At 54.5% G+C, this 25,257-nt stretch overlaps 1 protein-coding gene and 1 long non-coding RNA gene across 4 annotated transcripts in view; one reads left to right on the top strand and one right to left on the bottom strand.

The window, feature by feature from the left end:
• LOC115523909 overlaps positions 1–5,606 on the bottom strand; it is an 8,680-nt gene extending 3,074 nt beyond the window's left edge. Inside the window, exons 1-2 of the long non-coding RNA XR_003971882.1 lie at positions 5,551–5,606; positions 1,054–1,239 (exon numbers count right to left, since the gene is read on the bottom strand). This is a non-coding gene — a long non-coding RNA (uncharacterized LOC115523909). The remainder of the gene's footprint in view (positions 1–1,053; positions 1,240–5,550) is intronic.
• On the top strand, positions 5,527–25,257 carry RSPH1 (radial spoke head component 1). Of its 3 annotated transcripts, none has more exons than XM_030330194.1 (9): positions 5,527–5,653; positions 7,947–8,060; positions 8,163–8,268; positions 15,511–15,601; positions 16,332–16,467; positions 20,194–20,265; positions 22,684–22,846; positions 23,677–23,832; positions 25,054–25,257. In XM_030330194.1, the coding sequence occupies exons 1-9, from the start codon at positions 5,600–5,602 to the stop codon at positions 25,104–25,106; spliced, it is 945 nt and encodes a 314-aa protein (XP_030186054.1). In that variant the 5' UTR covers positions 5,527–5,599; the 3' UTR covers positions 25,107–25,257. The 3 variants fall into 3 exon arrangements, with proteins under 3 accessions (XP_030186054.1, XP_030186056.1, XP_030186055.1); XM_030330196.1 differs by lacking the exon at positions 25,054–25,257 and adding an exon at positions 24,625–25,043; XM_030330195.1 differs by lacking the exon at positions 25,054–25,257 and adding an exon at positions 24,063–24,693.

Genomic DNA, 25,257 nt, shown 5'->3' with positions numbered 1-25,257 from the left:
GACAGAGAGGGAGACACAGGATCCAAAGTGGGATCCAGGCTCTGGGTGGGATGCGGGACTTGAACGCACAAACCACAAGGTCATGACCTGGGCAAGTCAGAGGCTTAACCGACTGAGCCACCCAGGCGCCCCCGCAACTCCCGTTTTTAAAATAGCTATACATCTACATCTGTATACCCACATATCTGTATCTACGTACCTATATCTGTACATGTATGGTCATATGTGGGTATACCTGTAACACATGCATACGTTTCCAAGAATATAAGCAATTTTAATACACAGCCTGACGTTTCCATAATTGAGATGGGTCTGAGTTCATTTTGTTGCTTATTCTCTGAGCGGCTGCCGCAAAGGCAACACAACAAAATAGGCCTGCGGGCATGCCTCCCACCGTCCTCAGTTCTTAGGGCTTCCCATGCAGGGTCCTGAAGAGCTCAGAAGGGACGGCTCGGGGACTCCCCCAGTTGCCATGGCAACCGCCAGGCCTCCAGCCCTCCGCTCGGAAGTGGGTCGGAAAGGTGTGCACGGTTGGGTAACAGACCCCCAGGAGGGCTTCCAAGAGCCCTCTCCCCCCCCCCGCTCGGGAGCACCCCCACGAGAGGGGCGCGGGGCACCCGCTCCAGTCGGGCCCCTGTGCTCTCGTTCTTTGTTTTGGAGGAGGGCAGGTGGGTAGAGAGGTGGCCTCCGTCACCCACACGGGGGGAAGGGGCAGAAGAGGATTTCCCACCCGAGAAAGGGAGCTGGGCGGACCTGTGGGCGCGCCCCGTCCGCACTCACCCGAGGCCCCGCCGGCCGCGCCCGCCAGTCTTCACGAAGCGCCGCCTCTGCGCAAGCTCGCCGCGGGGGTGGATGGGAAATCCCTCGTGGGGGATGCTGGGAAGAGCTCCCTGGGGGATGATGGGAAACGCCTGGTGGCGGGTGGCGGGGAGGGCCGGCTGGGGCGCGATGGGAGACCCTTGCGGGGGAATTACGGGAAGGGCCTCCCTGAAAAGGTTTTGAAGGAGTAGAGGAGGATTTCTTCCTTTTTTCCCCTCCTGGTGATGGCCTCACCTTTTTGCCCCTCGTTCCCCCAAAGAAAGGCAAAGGATGAGTTAAGCGAGCATTTTGAAGGCCTTCGGAGTTTGAGGGCGCTGCTCTTGTGATCACCGGGCACTTCGGGGTCACCTGGGAGTTAGGGGTCAAGCTGCCAGGAACCGGCTTGGCCCGATGAAGTCTTCCCGGGACTCCCCAGGTCTCCTGCGAGGGAGAGAGCCTGATCTGAGCCAGGGAACGCTTCTGGAAGGAGGAGTTTGGATCAGGTCCCGTGTTGCTGTGGGAGGCTGGGGAGGCGGCCCCGCTGTCACCCGGTATTGCTTTATTTGGACACTTGCTAAACCTGCCGTGTAGTGAAATTACTGTAGATTGAAAGATGGGGGGAGGGGGAACTCTGACTACTGTGCGTGGGACAAAAGTTGTAAATTTTAGGGTTCACCAGTGCTATGGCTAGATGCCCAGCTGCTCACTAACGATGTGATCCAGAACAGGGTTTGTTTATGCCACTTGCTGTATTTTTTCCAATCTAAAGCGTATTGAGCCAGTGGTTCTCTGCTTGGTAGATGGTTAAGGCCACTCCTCAAAAACCATAGTTACTCCTTTAAATCAGAGATCTGGGAGGCAGTAGAGGTATGAGCTTTGAATCCCGCTGGCTCTATGATCACAGGCAACGACTTTACCTCTCTGTGGCTTCCTTTCCTTAACTGTATGGTGGGGGAATGGCAGCAAGGGTTTAATAAGATAATTCATATAAAACTCTTAAAACACCACCAGCCCAGGGGCGCCTGGGTGGCTCAGCGGGTTAAGTGTCTGACTTCAGCTGGTGTCATGATCTCCTGGTTCGTGAGTCTGAGGCCCACATCCGGCTCTGTGCCGACAGCGACAGCTCGACAGCTCGGAGCTTGCAGCCTGCTTCGCATTCTGTGTCTCCCCCTCTCTGCCCTTCCCCCCCTCAAAAATAAATAAACATTAAACAAAATTAAAAACAACAACAGAACACTGCCAGCACAAGTTGGAACTTAGCAAACCGTAGTTACTGTCATTGTTAGAGCAAATCTGAAAGTTGAGTTTCCGACAGTTTCACATGCATAAAAGCAAAATTTATTTCCGTTACTATTATCATCACAGATTTCTAACATTAAAATATTTTTGACATTTAATTATAAAAAGACACAATTGTAGTCAGTGTGGAAACTGTCCAGCACAAAGTAGATCTTAATCATCTTTATCCCAAACACCTGACTTTTCTTTACACCTTTTTTTCTTTGCAACTAACAAATAATGTTAATTGTAGGGTCTTGTGTGTTAACCTGCTTGTAAATTGTTTCTTTGTTCAGTAAATGATGTGTTTGGGCCTAAGATTTTGTTAAGATCGCCCTCTTCCATTCTGTCACTGTTTCTGAGGGAAAGGCCGGCAAAGTGTGTGTGACCTGGGAGATCTGTGGATGTTTCCCTTCTTGGATGTGGCATCCACAAGGCTGTCGGGCAAGATCAAACTCTGTTTCCTCAGCCACTCCTCCCCTACTCTGACAGCAACAACAAACGACACACCTTGGGGTGGGTGTGTGGGGAACTTTCTATGAAGGAGGTGTGATTTCTTGGTAATATTTTTGTTGTTAACATGATGTAGCTATCACAATAAATGACAATACATTCATAAGATATTATCTTTGGTCCCCGTGGCGGCTCTTTGAGATTAGAAGGGCATATTCTCCTCAGTTTACAAAATAGGAATCCGAGCCTCAGAGGGCAGCTGAACTGCCTGAGGTCACCAAAGCCATGGGGACCCAGAATTGGAACTTGGGCATTCTGGCTCTAGATGAGTAATGTTTCCACTGGACAATGATGACTTTAGGACCGGTCTCCCCCCTCTCCCCATTTAGGTCAATTTGTTTTGAGTACTTAAATGGGTTTAAAGAAATAAAACTATTGGGCTATTGTTATTGCTGAAGGTACTAAATCTCAAAAAGCAAGGGTATTTAGATTTCAGATGACACAGTTGTTTGTATAATTTGCAAAAACACATTAGAAATCAGATATACAGGGGTGCCTGGGTGGCGCAGTCGGTTAAGCGTCCGACTTCAGCCAGGTCACGATCTCGCGGTCCGGGAGTTCGAGCCCCGCGTCGGGCTCTGGGCTGATGGCTCAGAGCCTGGAGCCTGTTTCGGATTCTGTGTCTCCCTCTCTCTCTGCCCCTCCCCCGTTCATGCTCTGTCTCTCTCTGTCCCAAAAATAAAACGTTGAAAAAAAAATAAAAAAAAAAAAAAGAAATCAGATATACAAATGTATGATGGCCAAGTCGTATAGAAAAATGGAACTCTGATGCACAAGCTACAGCCCAGGAAACCAACCCATTATTTATAGGAACCAGCCCAAAAAGCCAGTGTGCTGTAAGTCAGGCTTGTCGGCAGTCAGTCCTCCGTCTCTACCAATTGGTCTAGGAGCAAACCATAACTTCTGTAACAATTGGCCAGGACTTGATTAATAACTGAGCAGTTCCTGACCATTTTCCCTACTTCCAGCTTAGGACCAACCAGAGGGAGTCCAATTTGCACTGATAACCAATCATTTAGGGATGTCCCACTGATGAGGTTTGGGGGTGATGGTGGGGTCCAGAGCTGACGGCCAAGAAAGAATTCTTGAAGACGTCTTTGGTGCAAAAAGGTGATTTTGTTAAGACAGGACCCAAGAAAGGAAGAGCTGCCCCAGACCCTGAGAAGAGACCGGTTATATACTTGGGAGTTGAGGGAGGTAAAGTCAAGGGGAAGTTCCCAGAAGGATTTTCATATGCTAAAGAAGACTCCTAGGATATGGAGGCCTAGCTATTGTCAAGTTAAGGTTGTTTTTCCCTCTAGCAAAGCATTAGCATTAAGACAGCAGGGAGTTCCTGGAGAGACGCTGGACTCTGCCGGCCTCAAGTGGTTGTCAATGGGCTGCAGGTTAGAAGGAAATTTAATCTTACCTGCCATTTCCTTCTTGCCTTTGTTCCCTACGTCACTAATGGAGGGGGTGATGTTGGGGCTCCAGGAAACGGAGTCTTTAGGTTTCTGGAGATTAGCTATTGATAAGATTGCCTTTTTCTTGTAATTTACTAAGATATTTGTAAATAGATGGAGACTCAGGTCGTGCGGGTCGATGATCTCTACCAGTTAGCCATTTGTTTTCCGCTTTCCTTTGTTCTTGGGCAGCCAGGAGTGCCCGAGGAATGCTGCACAATCCCACCTGGGGGTGGGGGGTGTTTGCGAGGTGTCAGCTTGCCTTGTGCTCGCTCATCACCACTTCTAGTTAGCTGCCTACAGCTTCCAGGGCCAACAGCCTCTGATGGGGCGCACCTGGAGCCTCCCTGTTCTCCACTGTCAACTTTGCCAAATCCCCTGCCTGCCTGTGAATCTCTGCCAAAATGCAAATGATGGTGGCTGAGTCCCTTGCTGTAGCAAGCTCTGAATAAGTAGTCTTTGCTTGTTCTCATTTGGGTGGCTTTTCTCTATTCACACCACAAGATAGAGATTCTTTTAAGTGCAACTGATGAAGAAAGACCTCGACCATAGTTTCATCTCACCAGGCATCTAAAGGCTCAGGTGGACTGATTTCACTGGCTTGGCTGAGCACCGGCTGTGGGAAAAACACCTTTCTAGGTGCTGTGGGGGCCGATCGCTAGATGGATCGGTGGTAGCTAGGTAGATGGATAGATGGATGGATGACAGGTGGGTAGATCATACATGGAGCTGAAGTCCTTTCCTCCTTCGGGTATAAAGGGGACTGCACCCATGTTCAGGGTGGAGATGGGACGTCAAACCCTGCAAGGCATCAGTGTGGAAGCGCCTCTGCGAGGAGCCGACTCCTTGCGCTTCAGGAGACGTTTATAAACACAAGAAAAGATCTCAGCGGACACATTCTCTGGACTGCTAACACTGAAGGGCCAGAAGGGCCCAGACAGGTGAGGAAGAGCGGGCAGGGCCCACGGAGGGACTCAAGAAGCGAAGGGGAGGGGTGGGAAGGGGCCGTGCTCAGCGCGGGGCAGAAATGAGGCCCTCTCGAGAGCTGGCCCGGTGTATCTTCTGTGCACCAACTCTTTAGGGCCCTGGTCCAAAGGTGGCTCCACGTTACAGGATCACCCAGCCTCCAACTAAAGGGTCCCGGGACCTGTCACATGGGGTCCAGGTAGGAGAGCTGGTGGGTACCAAGCCCATCCCAAGTCCCGCCCCCTCCCTCTTCCCGGGCGGCGATTGGTCGAGGTGGCCCTCTCGTTGCTATGACAGCGCCGAGAGCTTCCAGTGGCTCCGCCCCGCGCCTTCCCACCCCGCCCCTTCCCGCCCCAGGCCACGCCCCCTATCTTCCCGGGCCGCGATTGGTCGAGGTGCCCCTTCCCGTTGCTATGACAGCACCCGAACGCGGCCAGTGGCTCCGCCCCACGCTTCCCCATCCCTCCGCCCGCGCTAGTGGGGGGGGGGGGGCTGGACGGGCCGCGTCTCCATGGCGACGGCGGACGCGGCTGTGCGAGCAGCGTGTACCTACCTACCAGAGACGCGCTGGTGGCGGCGAGGACCGAGACGGGGGCGAGGCCATGTCGGACCTGGGCTCGGAGGAGTTGGAGGAGGAGGGAGAGAACGATCTTGGGGTGAGAGCTCCGGGTGTACGGGGGGGGGGTGTGCCTCCCAGGCGCACCCCCGGAGGCCGACCACAGTCCCCCCGGCGGCCCAGCCAGGGACGGGGACGCGCCGGCCACCGCGGCCTGGAAGTTGGCGGTGAAAGGTGAAACGCTGTGACGTCTCTGGCCACATCCCTTCTCGCCGCCTCCTCCCCTCCCCAGCCCGCCTCCCATTAAAGGCAAAGATTTCCAAGTCAAAGACTTGGGAAGCGGCCTCGACCCCGCTGCCGCAGTCCGCCCAGGCAGTCTCCTTGGTTGGCGGCGTCACCCCGACCTGCCATGCTGCTCTGTAATGGAGCTCGGCTGCTCGGGATCAAGGAGGATGGAGGAAAGTTCTTCCTGGAAACCTTCAAGAAACGTTCAGAGGGTCTCAGGCTCAGCGAAGGCTTCCTGCAGGCCCGGAATGCCGTGTGCTTTCTTCAGTGTGGTGGGAGGTGACCCGAGTCTCTGGCATTATGCCCTGGTTTGGGCAGCAGAGAGGCGGTATGGGGTGCACATCCCGCGATGTGAGCTGGGTGCAGGGTGGGCATAGGTGTGCGTGCGTGTGTGTATCTATCTATCCATCCATCTCCATATCCACAGATTAACCGTCTAACCCAGGGGTGATCATTTCTTGGCTGACAGGCTGGGAACCCCAGCCACGGTGCTTGCGTTCAGGGCACAGAGTCGAGATAGTTTCAGAATTAACTGAAAACCTAGCCCCTCTCCGGGGCCGGATGTCTTGGTGCCTGCTCCGACCTTTTGGCAATTCTGTGCGCCCGTCTCTCAGCCTCTGCCCCATTTTCTGCTCAAGACTAGCACCTCCATCGCGGGGAGCCGCCTGGCCAGGTCGGAGAGCCAGAAGTGCCTGGAATCTGCACGCTGTCCCCACAGCCAGCGGCTAGCGCTAACAGCACCGCAAACCACAGGATTTGCGCTGCAGGGTCCCTCGTGCAATGAGGCCGAGTCTGGGACACCTCCTGACATCCCCATGCTGGGCAGCCTCCTCCTTCATATCTGTTTCCCCGTCCCCTTTACCGGTTCCTCGGGGAGGGCTTATAAAAACCACTTGCTCGGGGTCTGCTTCCGGGGGAGCCCGACCTACAACATCAGCCCAGGAAGACTTCAAGCTTGTCTCCTCAAATAGCCCTGCTGGTTTGTCACGTTTTAGTGCCTGCAATTTGTAGCTTCAATCACAGCTGGGGTCGTTTTAAAGGGTTCCCTTCCTGTTCGGTCACCCCAGTGGCTCAGTAGGGGTGCACTGGGAGGTCTTTTGAGCAGACCTCAAAAGCTTTTATACATTTTGATTTAGACTGACCCCGCAACAAGTGTGTAAGATCATGCCATTTTTACCTTCTGTCCTGAGCACGGATTTCTGAGCTGGATCGTGCTGGGAAAGGGGGTCTGAAGCCCCGGCAGGAACTTGAACTTGTGTTTGAACTTGTGTTGTAATAAGTCCATGCAGATGCGGGTCTATGTCAAATCGTTACTCTGTGCCTTGGCCCTTTTATTATCTGTTATGTGCACTCTGCACTCGTGATCAGGCGCTGGAGGAAGGTTTATTTTATGAAGGGTCAGAGGAAACAGGTGAATTGCAAGCTTGTGTTATATATACATATGTGTGTGTGTGTGTGTGTGTGTGTGTGTGTGTAGAGAGAGAGAGAGAGAGAGAGAGAGAGATTTACTTTTCAGATACGTCATTATTTCCATGTGAGTCTATGAGTGTTTGAAACTCAAGTCTCTTGATAAGGAAGTTAAACTAAGTGGACTTAGGGACTCTTGTGACAGTTGAGCCCTGTTTACGCCTCAGCTCCCCCTTGCTGCTTCCTCTCCCACTGGCGCCTCCTGAGACCACGTGCGCCCAGGGAATCGTTTGAAGGAAGACTTGTCTTTGCATTTTAAGTCCTGGATTGTTGATGGAAGCACCAGGGAGGTACTTGTGTGACCGAGGACCGATTCCACCCACATATGTTAGTTCAAACACGTTGCTATAAAGAACGCAATTTGGAATGCCTTGAATTTTGTTTACAGCGTGAAGGGTTATCATGATAAATTACAAGCTCAGACGTGGCAGAGAGAGAGTGAGGCTCCCACCAGTGACAGGTACTAAGTGTGTTACCTTGGACAAATGCCCCATGTCGCCCAGGTGCAGTTACCTACCTCACCTGTAAGATGGGGCTGAGGATTGGGAGGGCTTCAACGAACCACTATTTACAAAATGCTTTAACATATCGTTAGTGCTGAACACACGGTAGCTGTGATGATCCCGCTTTCTTCTGCCCAGGAGTACGACGGGGAACGGAATGAGGCAGGTGAACGGCACGGACACGGGAAAGCAAGGCTGCCCAACGGGGACACGTATGAAGGGAGCTACCAACACGGTAAAAGGCACGGCCAGGTCAGAACTGGTGACGTGAGTGGGTCGTTTTCTCTAGTGAATACTCTATGGGTGAGTATTGAATTCAGGAATGATATGAATTATGTAACCAACGTGTTTCAGGGGATCTACAAATTTAAAAGCGGCGCTCGATACATAGGAGAATACGTTAAAAACAAAAAGCATGGCCATGGCACTTTCATATACCCAGATGGATCAAGATATGAAGGTAAGGGGCGCCTGGGTGGCTCAGCTGGTTAAGCCTCCGGCTTCGGCTCAGGTCACGATCTCGTGGTTCAGGGGTTCGAGCCCCGCATCTGGCTCTGTGCTGATAGCTCGGAGCCTGGAGCCTGCTTCGGATTCTGTGTCTCGCTTTCTCTCTCTGCTTTCCTCCCCTGCTCCCACTCTGTCTCTCTTTTTCTCAAACGTAAATAAAAACATTACAAGATGTGAAGGTAAAATGCACTCACAAAGCAGGTGTTTGTGCTCTAGTGGAGTCCCCTGGGGACTGGACTTGTCTGTGGATGCTCAACTGTAGGAAAGGGCTTAGAATTCTCCAGATCAGTCAGTCACTCAACAAACACAAGCTGTGCCCCTGTGTTCACAGGGTCGACACAGAAGCCAGAAAGGCTTAATTAGCCAGGTGGGAAATGTGGCCGTCGCTGCGGCCAGCACACTCTCTTGTGAGCCCCTGTGCTGAGGCACGGGGGGCCGCACAGACCCCCATGGGGTCCGGACCCATGATGTTAGATGCCCTGTAGCTTTCTTCTCCTTGAAGCTGCTTCTGCTGTTTTTCTCTCTGACCATCCCCTCTTCTGCTGAACACACGGGTTCTTTAGACCTGGTGGTTCCTTCGATGAAGGCTTCTGGTCCGGGAGACCCTCTGCCTCGTCAAGCTGGCATTCCTATGTCTGGCGATTTCTTAGCCACCAATGTTACGTCTCAGGAAGATGCTAATCCCCTTATTTCCGAGACCCCCACTGCAGCCCTCACGCACCGTCATCCTCCACGGTGACTACGGTGTGGATCTGATCGCAATGGGAGGGGGGCGAGCCTGGGGGGAGAGACACAAGTGGAGCGTGCACGTGAGTCTTCAGGAACCATGCAGGGTCCTGTGTTCCGGACTTTTTCTGGGAAGAACTTATCTAGTTTTCCAAGGAGACCCGTGACCCCCAACCCCGGAGCTATGGTGACAGGTGTGACCTTGTGCGGGGAGGCTCACTCCTCGTCTGCAGCACCAGGACTGAATGGATGAACGCAAGCAGGACAGGGCACCTGACAGGTGGCGAGCGCTCAGTGTGCGGCGGCCTGGGAGGTGGCATCACCTCCCGAAGGGCGACGCCATGTCCTCCGGGTGCGAGCCACAGCCGCCTGCCCCGTTGCTGAATGAAGGCAGGGCCCAGGAATTCTACAGCAACCATCCTGCCCGCGTCCGAGATGCAGGTGGTTAATGCCTCCCCGTCAGAGGGGGCATTTCTGCTCGTTCCCTATTTCTCGGAGGGCTTATTCCAGAAGGAGCACCATCTGCTTTTGGAATCGACTTTCAACAATTTAATTTATAGAGTTCGATCGAATTCTTTCCAAACCGTCACGAGCCTGACCTCATTGCCGTCATGTTCTATTTTCATGTAGACGTTAATACAGCTGGAGCCACACACAAATATAGAAAAGAAAAGATACTCAGAATAAGAGATGGAAGGAGTTTCTAACGTGACCGTCTTTGGAAACAGCTGCGCGTTTTTGTGTCTCCCTGTGGCTTTGTCTCTTAGAGGGTGCAGGGTGTAGTCATTACTCGGGGAGTTCTTCTCCGAGGTCAGAAGCTGCCACATCAATCTTAGCTCAGGGAGCAAGCAACCTTCCGGCCACAAAGTCCATGTGAACCCATGGCCGAATTCGTCACGACTGAGCGTTGGCTGACTGCCACCCTGAGGGACACAGAGTGGTTTCCCGCAGGCTAGCGAGTGCGCTCAGCCTCGGCCCGAGGTATGGGGCGCATTCCTGGTCTCCGAGACACCGAGCTGAGCCTGATGGGGAGCCCGGGGACGGAGCGGACACTCCCGGTTTGCGGGGCCACTTGAGCAGAGGCAGGGAGACGGGGGTGCTTGGCGAAGCAGGGGATGGGGTTGGAGGGGTGAGTGGGTGCCAGACTTTGGAGGGGCCTCTGGACCACCCGCACAGATTGTGAGCTGAGGAGAGGGAGGGCCGATGAGGGCTGGGGAAGGAGAGGGGTCCCCCGTCTCCAGTGCTGGTCCTGCTCCCGGCCGCAAGGAGAGAATAAAGACGATGATGTTTAGCAACAAAGTTGCAGAGAAACAAAGCGCCATGATGACTTGGGGTCGGCTCTTCTGGAAGCTCTCAGGTGGCAGGAGCCGGAGGGAGACACAAATGCTTGGCCGTTGGGGTGCCTGTGGAAGAGAGCCAGAGAAACCCGGATTTTCGTCTCAGCCCCGCTGTGTGGCCTTGGGCAAAGTGCATGATGTCTCTGGTTTCTGGGTGCCGTCCCTGTAAACGCATGTTTCGGTTATTACCCCTGTTCCAGGAGGCCACCTTTCCCACCTCTGCACCGTTTACTGCGGCCGGGGTACCGGTGGCTGGGCCGGGTCTCCAACAGGTAAACTGGGACTTTAAAAAGAAAAAAATATTTTTTTAAGTTTATTTATTTATTTTTGGAGAGACAGAGAAAGCACGAGGCAGGGAGGGGCAGAGAGAGAGAGAGAGAGGGAGACAGAATCCCAAGCAGGCTCCACACTGTCAGCGCAGAGCCCAACGTGGGACTCGAACCCACGAACCGTGAGATCATAACCTGGGCCGAAATCGGGAGTCGAACACCCAGGTGCCCCTAGACTGGGACTTTATAAAAAAAAGCTTCCTCACCATATCTCGCTGGCTTGAAATTTGGTTTGCAAGTTAATTCTTTTTTTGAACATTTCCTGTAAAATACTTCACACACTTTTCTTGCCATGCTGCCCTGGAGACCAGCTCCCTCGGCCAAGAGAAGAGGACGGAATTGCTTCGTCAGTCGTGGTGTTTTGTTGGGAAGAGACCAAGGGAGGTCTTGGCCCCAGGGCCCTGCTTGGTCAGTTCCTGAACGTTCACACGAGCAGCTCTGCCCGCTTGTCCCCAGAACCACGTGCAGCCCAACCTTGGCCACAGTGCGAATACTTACACCACAGAAATCGGTGTATGCTACATGTCTGCCCTCCTCCCCCTCCTCCCCCTCCTCCCTCACCCCTCCTCCCCCTCCTCCCCCTCCTCCCCCTCCTCCCTCACCCCTCCTCCCCCTCCTCTTCCCCCTCCTCCCCTCCTCCCTCACCCCTCCTCCCCCTCCTCTTCCCCCTCCTCCCCCTCCTCCCTCACCCCTCCTCCCCCTCCTCTTCCCCCTCCTCCCCCTCCTCTTCCCCCTCCTCCCCCTCCTCTTCCCCCTCCTCCCCCTCCTCTTCCCCCTCCTCCCCCTCCTCCCTCACCCCTCCTCCCCTCCTCTTCCCCTCCTCTCCCTGCTCCCTGTCCCCTCCTCCCCTCCTCTTCCCCCTCCTCTCCCTCCTCCCTGTCCCCTCCTCCCCTCCTCTTCCCCCTCCTCCCCCTCCTCCCTCACCCCTCCTCCCCCTCCTCTTCCCCCTCCTCCCCCTCCTCCCTGTCCCCTCCTCCCCCTCCTCTTCCCCCTCCTCCCCCTCCTCTTCCCCCTCCTCCCCCTCCTCTTCCCCCTCCTCTCCCTCCTCCCTCTCCCCTCCTCCCCCTCCTCTTCCCCCTCCTCCCCCTCCTCTTCCCCCTCCTCCCCCTCCTCTTCCCCCTCCTCCCCCTCCTCTTCCCCCTCCTCTCCCTCCTCCCTCTCCCCTCCTCCCCCTCCTCTTCCCCCTCCTCTCCCTCCTCCCTCTCCCCTCCGCCCCCTCCTCTTCCCCCTCCTCCCCCTCCTCTTCCCCCTCCTCTCCCTCCTCCCTCTCCCCTCCTCCCCCTCCTCTTCCCCCTCCTCTTCCTCCTCCCTCACCCCTCCCTCCCCCTCCTCTTCCCCTTCCTCCCCCTCCTCTTCCCCTTCCTCCCCCTCCTCTTCCCCCTCCTCCCCCTCCTCCCTCTCCCCTCCTCCCCCTCCTCTTCCCCCTCCTCCCCCTCCTCCCTCTCCCCTCCTCCCCTCCTCTTCCCCCTCCTCCCCCTCCTCCCTCTCCCCTCCTCCCCCTCCTCTTCCCCCTCCTCTCCCTCCTCTTCCCCCTCCTCTCCCTCCTCCCTCTCCCCTCCTCCCCCTCCTCTTCCCCCTCCTCTCCCTCCTCCCTCTCCCCTCCTCCCCCTCCTCTTCCCCCTCCTCCCCCTCCTCTTCCCCTTCCTCCCCCTCCTCTTCCTCCCCTCCCCTCCCCCTCCTCTTTCTCCTGTTCCTTCTTCTTTTATTTATTTTCTTTTATTATTTTATTAAAAATTTTTTTTCTATGTTTGTTTTTGAGAGAGAAACAGAGCATGAGCAGGGGAGGAACAGAGAGAGAGGGAGACACAGAATCCGAAGCAGGCTCCAGGTTCCAAGCCGTCAGCACAGAGCCCGATGCGGGGCTTGAACCCACGAGCCGCGAGATCATGACCTGAGCCGAAGTCGGACGCTCATCCGACTGAGCCCCCCAGGCGCCCCCTTTCTTCTTTTAAACTGGTAATTTACAAGGACACAACTGCCCCTTAAAAATCCGGACAAGTCCAGGTACCCGCGTGACTCAGTCGGTTAAGCGCCCGACTCTTCGATTTCTGCTCAGGTCATGGTCTCACGGTTTGTGAGTTTGAGCCCTGCGTCCGGCAGAGAAGAGCCTGCTTGGGATTCTCTCTCTCCTTCTCTGCCTGCTCCTCCCCTGCTCTCTCTCTCTCTGTCTCTGCCTCTCTGTCTCTCAAAAAATAAACTTAAAAATTTTTTTAAAAACTCCAGACAAGTCCTCTGGGGACTTCTGCACACTCTGTCTATCCTCATGGCTATGTTAGGTGCAAACTGTGTTTACTGAATTATTTCAGTTTGGGGATTCTCCGTTCTTTCTGCTCATGGGGTTCCTGACACGCGTCATACCATGGAACCCAGTCCTCTTCCTTAACTGTTACCAGTTGCCGAATCCTCCTCTCCGGGCAGGCTCGGTTCGCCCGCCCTGTCCCAAACCTGGGAGCTGCTTCCCGAAAGCACAGTTCTTTCTTCTTTGTGGTGTCTGCCTCCTGCCCAGACGAGGGCAGGCCCTCCCCGTGGGCTCTGTCACCAGTCCAGCTGCTGGTCTGTCTCACAGAGTGCCGAGAACCCTGTGGGACTGACAGAGAGAACGCGTACAAGTTCCTTTTGTAGATGTGTTGGTGGTGGTGGTGAACATGGAGTTTATTCACGCAAACATGTATTTCTTGGACGATCAACGTATTCTAGGCATGTGAATTCTTCTTCTTTGTGTGGAAGCGGGTCCAGGTTTCCTGTAAGCCGGAAGCTTATACAAGTTTTGGGGGCTCTATTTAAGAAAAAGAATATAGGGGCGCCTGGGTGGCTCGGTCGGTGAAGCATCCGACTTCGGCTCAGGTCATGATCTCACGGTCCATGAGTTCGAGCTCCGCGTCGGGCTCTGTGCTGACAGCTCAGAGCCTGGAGCCTGTTTCCGATTCTGTGTCTCCCTCTCTCTGCTCCTCCCCTGTTCATGCTCTGTCTCTCTCTGTCTCAAAAATAGATAAACATTAAAAAAAATTTTTAAAAAAAAGAAAGAAAAAGAATATAAAATTGGCATCAAAGTAAATTTTGATTTGTAACAAGAAATCAAAATAAATGTAAAGATTTTAAATACTGTGACCATTACAAAATCTGAGGAAATAATATATAAATTTTTATTTTATTGCTATTTATTATTTATCGCTATTTTTAATAGAATTTATTGTCAAATTGGCTTACATACAACACCCAGTGCTCATCCCAGCAAGTGCCCTCCTCAATGCCCATCACCCACTTTTCCCTCTCCCTCACCCCCCATCCACCCTTAGTTTGTTCTCTGTATTTCAGAGTCTCTTATGGTTTCCCTCCCTCCCTCCCTGTTTGTAACTATTTCCCCCCCCCTTCCCTCCCCCCATGGTCTTCTGTTAAGTTTCTCAGGATCCACATAAGAGTGAAAACATATGGTATCCGTCTTTCTCTGTATGACTTATTTCACTTAGCATAACACTCTCCAGTTCCATCTACGTTGCTACAAAAGGCCAGATTTCATTCTTTCTCATTGCCACATAGTATTCCATTGTGTATGTAAACCTCATCTTCTTTATCCATTCGTCCATTGATGGGCATTTAGGCTCTTTCCATCATGTGGCTGTTGTTGAAAATGCTGCTATAAACATTGGGGTACGACGAGTCCGCTATGCATCAGCACTCCTGTATCCCTTGGGTATGTTCCTAGCAGTGCTATTGCTGGGTCATAGGGTAGATCTATTTTCAATTTCTGGAGGAACCTCCACACTGTTTTCCAGAGCGGCTGCCCCAGTTTGCATTCCCACCGACAGTGCACGAGGCTTCCTGTCTCTCAAATTCATGTCCGATGTGCCTGTAGCTTGCCTTTTCCTTGCCTTTCTAGCGAAGAATGGAATGTCTGTCTGACAACAATTTTGTGATAACACTTTCTAGAGAGAAAATAAGAGAACTCTATCTCTGGTCTTTGATCAAAAATCGATAGAAATTAGCTTTTGAAAAAAATTGTTCCCTGTCTAGAGAAGAGTCGTTCAGCTTAACAGCGTGTTATTAGCAATGCCGTGTGAGTTTTCAGGATAGCTGTCGTCTTCGGAAATCTGTATTCAGTTTCTTTCATCTCGGGGCTGGAAGGTTTGAGGACATTGTTTGAGGATGCTGTGAGTCTCCCAGGGCAGGAATCAATCTTCACGAATGGGCAGCAATCACTAGCTACTTTGCTGCGGTCATTCTGGTAGAGGTGTTACGAATTTTATGGTATCTTTGCCGGTTCCAGTATTTCAGAAATCAGCAGGAACCTGCTCGGAGGTAAGTCGGCGGGGACAATCAGTGAGGGAAGAGTCCACGCCCGGACGCTGGTTGGCAAAGGTGTGGCGTCCAGTCACACGGAGCAGGTGCACAGGTGGGGCGCCCTGGGCGCCCGGGCTGGGAGAGTGTGCGGGAGTCTGGTGAGGAAGGAGGTGGGAAACGGCATGAGATGGTTGCTGCTGGATCGGTAAACCCACGCAAGCAGAGGGAGGGTGGTGCGGGGACTGGTGGCGGCCGGGCGGACAAAACCCCGGTTTGAGTCCTGGCCACGCCACTGACCGGCCGTGATACCTGCTGTCGGCACGCGCGGGTGACCGCGGCCCACGTGCCCAGACCTGCATGCGGTGAGCCCCTGACCCAGCTTCCCCTAACCAGCGCCCGACGCCACGCCATCCAGCCAGAGGGGCAGGGGGACAGCGGGGAGTCACGGCGGGAGGTGAGGGTCGCAGCAGGTGGCGGCTGTCCTTCCCTTCTCACCCGGGCCCGCTTTTGTGTCGTCCCTTCCAGGGGAGTGGGCGGATGACCGAAGACACGGTTACGGCGTCTACTGCTACGTCAATAACGACACCTACACCGGAGAGTGGTTTGCTCACCAAAGGTGCGCGTTTTCCCCTCAGCTCGGTAGACCTACTTACGTAACGAGAACAGGATGCTGTCTTATTAAGAAGCAGAATCAGGGGCGCCTGGGTGGCGCAGTCGGTTAAGCGTCCGACTTCAGCCAGGTCACGATCTCGCGGTCCGTGAGTTCGAGCCCCGCGTCAGGCTCTGGGCTGATGGCTCGGAGCCTGGAGCCTGTTTCCGATTCTGTGTCTCCCTCTCTCTCTGCCCCTCCCCCGTTCATGCTCTGTCTCTCTCTGTCCCAAAATAAATAAAAAACGCTGAAAAAAAAAATTAAAAAAAAGGAAGCAGAATCATGATAAAAGCCCACTAGCCTGCCCTTGCCAGGCAGTTCAAACCCCTCACGGCTTTAAGGTGAGCACGCCGGGTGGCACGTCACGGGGCAGGTGCACGTTGTGGGGAGGGTATGTGGTCTTTCGTCCGAGAGCCCCGGGGGACAAGGAGGGCACAGAAGAACCCTCCTGGGGACACGGCCACAGCTCCCGGGAGCGCTGCCTCTTCCCCGCGTGGACCGGCCGAGCTGCGGGAAGGTCGTCCTTGTGCAGCTGGCGATGCCCCTCCCGCGACCGGGCACACGGGGCAGGAGCGCGCTTGGACGGGGCGCGGACAAGCCACATAGAGGCCACGCCCAATTTTAACGTCTGTCTCAGAAACGCGGGCGGTTTGCCCCATGTCGGAACAAAGCGCACTGCGCTCTCTGTCTTCACCAGGCACGGGCAAGGCACCTACTTCTACGCCGAGACGGGCAGTAAGTACGTAGGCACCTGGGTGAACGGACAGCAGGAGGGCATGGCCGAGCTCATTCACCTGAACCACAGGTACCAGGGCAAGTTCTTGAACAAAAACGTAAGTCACTGGGCAGCAACGTGTGCCTCCTCCCCCCGTCTGTGTACATATGTGAAGGAAGAACCCTAAAATCTCAGGAAGTCCTCCCGCCCCCTCCAAGTACAGGGAGCAGGTGGCCGTGCCTCTCCCCGGGTCTCTGGTGCCTACAGAGGGCAGCGTGGAGGGGGGCAGAGTAGAGAGCGAAATCCTCCCTGCCCCCCCAGCAGCGATCCAGCCAATCCTTGTAACACGGGGGGCATCCTTCCTCTCCTACGTGCTCCCCGTCATGGCTAGATCGGACGTGAAGCATCTCCTGCGGTTGTGCGTGCGGGTGTCTGGACTTTCTTTGCCCCGGGAGGCCCGGGGCCGGAGCCCCGGGGAGGCCGAGCCGTGCGTGAGCTTGCTTCCTGCAGGCTAGGCCACCCACCCTGGGCCTGGACTCAGGCGTGCCCGCGTTCAGTCTGCGGTGCTCGCGACTGCTCATTTCTGTCTGGAGGGCTCCGCGGCTTTGCCGAGCCCTGGTGGGGATACAGAGAAACCCCGGCTAATTCAGCACCCACCACGCTGCCATCCCCCGTGGCTTCGAGCAGGCGTTGGGCAGAAACTCTCCCTGAAGAGTTTCCCGAGCAAATTCAAGGTGTTGGAAGTTGACATGGGGAATATTTAACTGATTTCAGTGAGCCGCCTCAGACTCTCTTAAAACTCAGTTTTCATTTTCGTGTCGTTCATGCCCCAACTTTCCAGATTCTCCTTTCCAGTGTTTGTAAAACAGCACATTTCCCCCAAATCTATATGCTGCATATATGCAATTATACGGAATTCCCGGCAAAATTCTCTTGGGACGTTTTTTGGCATGGGGAGGTATGTGGAGGGAAAGAGAAGTCGGCAGGAGTTAATCGGGAAGAATCAACGAGCCTAGATGAGCCTGGAGGACAAGGGCTTTGTTCTGCCGGGTAGTGAAAGTGTGCTAGAAACACAGGAGTTCAGCTGACCCTTGAACAGTGCGGGGTCAGGGGCGCTGACCCCCACACAGCCGAAGATCCACAGATAGCTTTTGGCTCTCCCAAAACGTGACTGCTAACAGCCTGGTGTCGGCTGGATGCCTTACCAGTGACACAAACAGTCGATTAACACACACTTTGTACGTCGTAGGTATTATACACTGTATTCTTACAATAAAGTAGCTAGAGGAAAGGACACGTTATTAAGAAAATCATAAGGAAGAGGGGTGCCTGGGTGGCTCAGTCGGTGGCACGTCCGACTCTCGGTTTCAGCTCGGTTTCATGGTCTCGCGTTTCGTGGGTTCGAGCCCCACGTTGGGCTCTAAGCTGACAGCGCAGAGCCTGCTCGGGTCTCTCTCTCCCTCTCTCTCTGCCCCTCCCCCGCTTGTGCTGTCTCCGTCTCTCTCAAAGTAAGTAAATAAACTTAAAAAAAAAATTAAAAAAAAGAAAACCACAAGGAAGAGAAGATACATTTACAGCGCTTTCCTGTATTTATTGAAAAATATCTCGTGTCAGTGGACTCGTGTAGCCCAAACCCACATTATTCAAGGGTCAGCTGCCCATTCCAGTTGTAGGGCACCCAGACACGTGGCCCCCTCTGCTGCCCACCTGACCTCCAGCCTCCAGCCCTCCCTTCTTCCCCTGCTTCTTCTCCCGGGGCCGTGTGACCCCCCTCACCCCCCCACGTCTTTCTGTGCAACCCACACGCACACACTTACATACGTGGGAAAACATTACATCAGGACATGGAAACATACACATTTGCGCATTTGGGGATATCCGTGTAGGTTAGACCCTGCAATCGTGGAGTCCACAAATATTGACATTTTAAATTGTGATCGATGCTGCCAACTTCCCTCCAAAGCTGTGCCAGTTTGCACTCCCGCCAACGGCAGTCTTTAACCTTTTTGCAAATCCGATGGATAAAAAAATATTTTCACGTTGTTTTAATGCGCTTTTCCCCGATTCCTAGTGAAGTCCAGCAACCTTACACCCTTTTGCTACTGGCTTGACTTTTCCTCAGAGAATCACCTGTTCCAACCCTTGCCAGCAAATTGTTAAAACAAATTTAAAGCTGTGATAAATGAAACCGAGATACGCGAGTGGAGAAATACAGATCAATGACGTGGATTAGAGAGTCCGGGGACAGATTCAAGTGCCTACAGTAATCTAGCTCCAGAAAAGGGCGTCGTTTTAAGTCAGTGAGGACCCGACAGGGACAAGTGAAAGAGTGGTCCCAGGACCCTTGATAACCACTGGGGGTGGGGCAGGGAAGCAATGTCAGGGTTCCCCCTCTAACATTGGATGGAGACATGCGAGGACAGGAAGAAAGGTTTAAGCGTGAACAAAGTCACAGAAAAAAAATAGGTGAATGTTTATTAACTTTGAAATGAGGAGAGAGGACTCTCTAAACAGAAATAGAAAAGGAAAACCCAGTAGAGCTTGTTGATAAAAATAACCCCTTATAGATTAGAATGCACTATAAAGAAAATTTAAGAGGGGTGCCTGGGTGGCTCAGTCGGTTGAGTGTCCGACTTTGGCTCAGGTCATGCTCTCGTGGTTTGTGGGTTCCAGCCCTGCATCGGGCTCTGTGCTAACAGCTCAGAGCCTGGAGCCTGCTTCAGATTCTGTGTCTCCCTTTCTCTCTGCTCCTCCCCTGCTTGTGCTCTCTCTCTCTCTCTCTCAAAAATAAACATTACAAAAATTTTTAAAAATTTAAGAGATACACGACCAATGGGGTTAGGGTATTTCTAACATTAATATAAATATAAAGCACTTATATCAATCAGTGTGATTTAAGTGGCCAAAAAATGTTTAAAAAAAATTCAACCCTACTAATAGCTTAAAAATGTGACTTCATGGTGAGATCCTGTTTTCTATATGTTAAAAAAAAATGTAAAAGTATGTTAAAAAAAAATCTAAAAGTAGAACAAAATGTTAATGCCCAGGAAAAAACAAGAGTTTGAGGACAAGGTGTTCTTGAGTGCTGTTGTGGGAAGGGACATTATTGGAGGCTCATTCTGGTCAATAGATTTAAAAAAAATACGTATGTCTATATCTTTTGTGTGTAAATATGTGCACAGTGTATGTGCGTGCGTGCGCGTGCTGTTGCCCAGAAATTCTACTTCTGGAAACTCCCCCGCGGAAAATGTCAAGAGGGGACATAAGATGTGACTCTGTTTGTGTTTCCTGCGGTGGCCTTTGTCCAAGACTAGTATCGGCATACCAAATATTAGCGGAGTAAATGGGTGAAACAGACTATATTAACTCTTGTTTTTAATAGTTTTTTTAATGTTTATTTTATTTTATTTTATTTTTTTCAACGTTTATTTATTTTTGGGACAGAGAGAGACAGAGCATGAACGGGGGAGGGGCAGAGAGAGAGGGAGACACAGAATCGGAAACAGGCTCCAGGCTCTGAGCCATCAGCCCAGAGCCCGACGCGGGGCTCGAACTCCCAGACCGCGAGATCGTGACCTGGCTGAAGTCGGACGCTTAACCGACTGCGCCACCCAGGCGCCCCAATGTTTATTTATTTTTGAGAGGGGGGAGGGGCAGAGAGAGAGGGACAGGCAGAGAGAGAGGCCCTCGGCAATTCCGGGCGCCACGAGTACAAAAAGGCTTTCTTTAACCCGCACCGGCCTTCCCGCGACGTGACTTTGGGCGGGATTTCTGCAGCAGGTGCACTGGACGTTGGGCAGTGAACTTGGGAATGAGGTGCTTCTCGGTTTCCCTTTGCTCGCAGCCCGTCGGCCCTGGAAAGTACGTGTTCGACATTGGATGTGAGCAGCATGGGGAGTACCGTCTGACAGATGTGGTACGTGGCAGACCGCATACTGCTTCTCTTTTCGTGGGCGACCGAGCTGCCCCGGGACGTGGACCCTACGGCCCCGACGAGGTCGGACGGGAGTGGTGCCAGCCCTCGGCATCGTCCACGCTCTCCTCCTCCTTCTGGGCGTGCGGGCGTTGGTTTGGCCCCCAAGTGCCAGGGCTGAGTGGTATCGCGTCACGGTTCTCGCTGGAGCCCCGAGTCGGGGGGCTGTGGTCCCCCCAAGTCCGTCCAGCGACACTGCTCCCCGCGTGCGGCGGGTAGCTCTCCTAGTTTTGTCTTTTTGTCCCTCTCCGGTACTCAGCAGTAATGCTAATGCGACCTCGGTTCTCCCTGGTCGAAGAGGAGATTAGCCCCGAATGAGGTCATTAGCAGGCATCCGTGTGTGCGCGCGCGCGCGCGCGCGCGCTGGGGGAGCGCCGTCTGTGCTGGATTTCCTGTCATTGTCACCTGATGGGGCCTGTAGGTAACAGGCACTTTATCTACAGCACCCCCCACGTCCCCCGGGCACCCCCGCACCCAGCCGCTGCTCAGCCCCTCTTTTCCTGCTGGGCTCCACTTCTGTGTGTCAGTCTCCCGGAGCCCCTGGGTCCCCCAGACAGCCTGTGGTTCCCAGAGGTCTGCAGAGTGAACGTCCACCTTCTCTGCGGTGGCCGGGACGCCGTATGAGCCCACAGTGACCCGTCCCCTGGCCTTATGGCCCCTGCTTGCCTTCACGGCCCCTTTGGACCAGCTGACACGGACCGAGGTGGGGCCAGCATCCTAGCTCACTACCCAATATGAAAAGGCCCAAATGCTCGATTCTGTTGCTAAAACATAGGCCCCGCCCCCATGTCCAGTAGAGGACGCGTCGTCTGAGCGAGGGGCTCCCAGGAGCCGACGCGCCTACCAGCAAGGAGAGGGGTTTGACGCGTCAGCCCCACGGGGTACGGCCCCCCGCATCTACGTCTGCGCGGAGCCCCGTGCGTGCGCGTCAAGTGCAAACGCAGTTAATTGCTGTGCTGTTGGATCGTGACAGCGACGTGGCGCGTGCTCGCTGGGCTCCGCCTGGGGCGGAAGCCTCTTACCCGCCCCCCGGAGGAACCCGTGGGCTGAACTCATTCCACTGCCCCCCCGAATCTGGCCTTTGTGGTCTCACTAGTGGTCGCACAGTTATTTTGCTTTGTGAAGTGATAAACACTAAAACAGCGGCGTCGTGGGCGGTTGAAGTGTGTCCCGGGAGAAGTTCTCAGAGGTCGGGGCCTCTAAGTAGGGGAAAGTAGGAAGAACATTCTAACAGCTCTAAGGGGGAGAAATAGTGCCCTAAGCCCCCAGACTGCTCCTGTTCGGGAATAAGCCCGCGTCCGAGGCCACCTTGTGCCTTCTGGGACGGTGACTGGTCTGTGATGAAGCAGAGGAACCCGGGTGTCATGGTGCACGCAGGACGCGAGCCGACGGGGGCTCCAGGGGCGGTCCCCCGGGCCTGGGCCTGGGCCTGCTTCGTGGGCATCACCGGGGCCTCCGCTAGAAGCGCAGGTGACCGGGCCCCACCCCGATGTCCGGACGCGGCCGCTCTGAGCCGTGTCTTCACGGGTCCTCTGCTGATTCTGGGACGGTTCCCTTTGCAGCACGGCCGTCCTGGGGCATGGGTGCCACACGACACGGGGGACGGGGCTCAGATATTTTGAAACTGCCTCCTCTATTTCCAAGTGACTCAGAGGAATAGGGAGGTGGCTGTCACTCTTTGCCATAGGTATCATCCTGTATGTGACAGTGACGCTTTCCACACTTGTGGGCTGATATTCAGACCTTTGGAATTTCGGGATAGCTATAAAGCTGGGGAGGAGCTGGTCTGCTTGGCCCGGTGGGCGTGTGCCGGCCGCTGACCATTGTCGGGATTATACACTCTTACAGAAGACCCCACGCTTAGAGGTGATCAACGCTCGGTCTGCTTTCACAGAATTCCATTTTCCCTGCAGAATCCTCGATTCTAGAGCTTTTAGTGTTTAGGCCCTTTCATATTATATGGTTGTCTCAGGACCCTCTCTGTCCCGTCCTTACGGTGATGCTGGTCTCGTTACACATAAAGAATCTGGGAGCTGGAAAGTGTGGCCAAGCGCGGGAAGGCGCACTGAGCCTGGGTCAGTTCCCAGCTGTTCCAGAGGGAAGGCTTGGGAGTGTCGGGTCTGAGAGCCGTTCACGGCATGCACGGGGGAGCCGGCAGGTGCCGCGTGGCGATGCCCATCCGCTCCTCGTCCTAGCGCTTCCCAGACCCACCCTCCAGCCCAGATCACCACCAGGGCCAGCTGGCAATCGGGCCGACCCCTGAGCCGTGCGGTGACAACGCCCGAGTGGCCCCTCACTGTGAGCATCCCATGGCGAGTTCACAGAGACATCAGTAATTTTACATTTTCAAACTTAAAATAGGAAAGAGGAGAAGAGGAAGAGGAGGAGGAGGTGACCCTGATGACCGTCGTTCCCAAATGGAAGGCCACCAGCATCACAGAACTGGCTCTGTGGACACCGACCCTCCCCGAGGAGCAGCCACCTGCGGACGGGACCATCCAGGAAGAGGCTCCGGGACCCGAGGGTGCGGGGTGTGGGGGAGGGCGCCTCCTCTCCGTGGGCCGGTGGCCGGTTGAGCTCTGGGAGTCAGACTCAGCCTGTTTCGTGTGCAGGATGTAGTCAGGGGGCCGGGAGCCTTGGGGGTCGGACCCTCCCGGCGGGGCAGGAAGGAGCAGTGGCAGAGACTGGCTGGAGGGACAGCCTGGCTGGTTCCACGGGAAAGCCCTGTGGTTAAGAGCCCCCCCCCCCCCCGCCGCCTCGGTCAGCGACTGTCTGTGGGCGAGAGCTCGGGCAGGGCCGACAGCAGCTGGGCAGCAAGTCCTTCCCGAGGAGGGTGCGGCCTCTGTGCCCGGCCCAGGGTCTTCCCGAGAAGCAGCCACCGTGCCGTGGGACGATGAAGAAGGTGACACCGTGCGGGGGTCCTTGCGTCGCAAGTGATTGAAACCCAAACCCGAACTGGCCCAAGTGAAATTATACTAACACGCTGGGGTCCCTACCGCTGTGGGGTCGGGGGTAGAGGTGCCTCCCCGGGCCTGGTGGGGTCAGGCCTCGGCTCTCTGGTCTCTGCTGTGTGCACTCCATCCCCTTTGGAGAGCGGTGCTCACCGACTTCATCAGATTGTGGCCCCATCAGCGCTGGAACCCTGGGGGACAGAGCGTGTCTTGTCAGTGGGGAGTAGAGTTCCCCCTCTGCGCCCCTCGCCGGGGAGCGGGACAGGCGCTCCTGGTGCAGGCTGGACTGGGTGACTTCGGGAAGGGGGGGGTCCCCGGAGGGGTGGCGGGCGCCCTATCAGCAGGAGGCCGCCTGAGACAGGCCGCAGCCCACACGACAGCAGTTCTCATGGCTCCGTCTCAGGTGGCGGGGAGCCCGCGGAGGACGACCAGGCTCTGGCGGACCTTTCCGAGGGGGAGGCTGACCTCACGAGGCCTGGGGAGGACGACGAAGACGCCACCAGGGAGGAGGGGCGCGAGGACGGCCAAGAGGAGCTTCGATACGGCGCCATCGACCAGGGTGAGCTCTGTAGGTCTGCTTGGGGCTGCAGGTTCCTGGAGCCTTTGAAGGTCTTCCGAGAGCTGTGGGCACCAGCAGTCCGGGGAGGGCTCTCTTCAAACCGGATTTTTTAAATCTGATTTAAGGCGGGTGTGTTGGCGCTGAGGGGGCGGGTGGTCTGGGAACGGCTGGCTCTAGACGGTGGTTGGAGGGCCAGGGGCCCCGCGCAATTTAGTTTGTCTCTGTTGCAGAGTAAGAGCAAATGTCTTTCCCGGTTTTTTGGAGATACCTGAAAAGATGAACTCCGTAAATCAGGTTTCAATCTAAATGCTTGAGGCGCATGGAGCGTTAGGCTTTTGTTGGCAAGTGATTGTAAGCGCTGCAGGGCCACCCGAGAAGCCCGCGCTGGCGCCGGGTGGCCCGTGGCTAAGGGGCGGCCCGGTGACGTCTCACTTGTCCCCCTGCCTCCTGCATGTGGACCGGACGCCCCAGGGTTTGCGAGGGGGGAGTAGGCTGCGTCCGTAGAGCATGGAAACAGCACGGAGAGGCTGATACGGAGTATCCCCGATGGGATGACCGGGTGCTTCCCAGGGGAGCCGAGAGGCACTGAGGGCCCGACAGGAAGTGAGCGGAGAAGCATGTGCCATGTGCCCGCGTGTGCCTGTGCACGCCTGTGTGTGCCCGTGTGTGCTTGCGTGTGCCCGTGTCTTCCTGCCGTGTGCCTGCGTGCACAATTACCCGAACTCGAGACTTAACGTGATTCTGACAGTGTGTCTGAGGTTCACCCTGCTCATCACTTCTGACATGTTACAGAGCCCACTTCCCAAAACAAGGTAACTCGATTTCATGAAGCATTCAAGATAACATCTTTCCAGAATGTAGCAAGTCCCCGCTTTTCTTTCGATTGATGCAAAGGCCAAATAGTGACCCCTCGCGCTTGTAAAGCTGCCCGTGTTTGGACGGCGTGTGGGCAGAGACGTTCCCGAGCTCACACTCGCCGACGTGAACATTCTCAGCCTGGACCTGGAATACAACTTTGCTTAATGTATTAACCGGTGCCAAAGAAAAAACCCACCAGTGTCTGTGTGAGATAAAATTGAACACTCCTTTTTTTTTTTTGCCCGAGAAATGCTTAATATTTATGATACTATTCACTGCAAAAGACCTGTTAGCTCACAGAATTTCAAGATAGCAAGAGGGACGTGGGATATACTCATGTTTCTTTGTCCCCCCACCCTCCAGGAAATGTTAATTTTGAAGAAGAGGAAAGTAAGCAGGGAGAGCAGCCCGCGTGAGGGGAAGCAAACGGGAAGAGTAGGAGAATGCGTCACAAACGCGCTGTTACTTGGCCCGCTGACGCGAGTCCATCCAACTATCTTACTAGTTGTTTATATGGTTCACTATAGTGACAATACGAATAAATTTCTTCCTCATCCTTTGCTTGTG

The sequence above is a fragment of the Lynx canadensis genome, chromosome C2, assembly GCF_007474595.2.
Source record: "Lynx canadensis isolate LIC74 chromosome C2, mLynCan4.pri.v2, whole genome shotgun sequence".
In the NCBI taxonomy this organism is placed as follows: domain Eukaryota; kingdom Metazoa; phylum Chordata; class Mammalia; order Carnivora; family Felidae; genus Lynx; species Lynx canadensis.
Note: the sequence above shows the minus strand (reverse complement) of the source record. Positions and strands in the feature narration are given on the sequence as shown.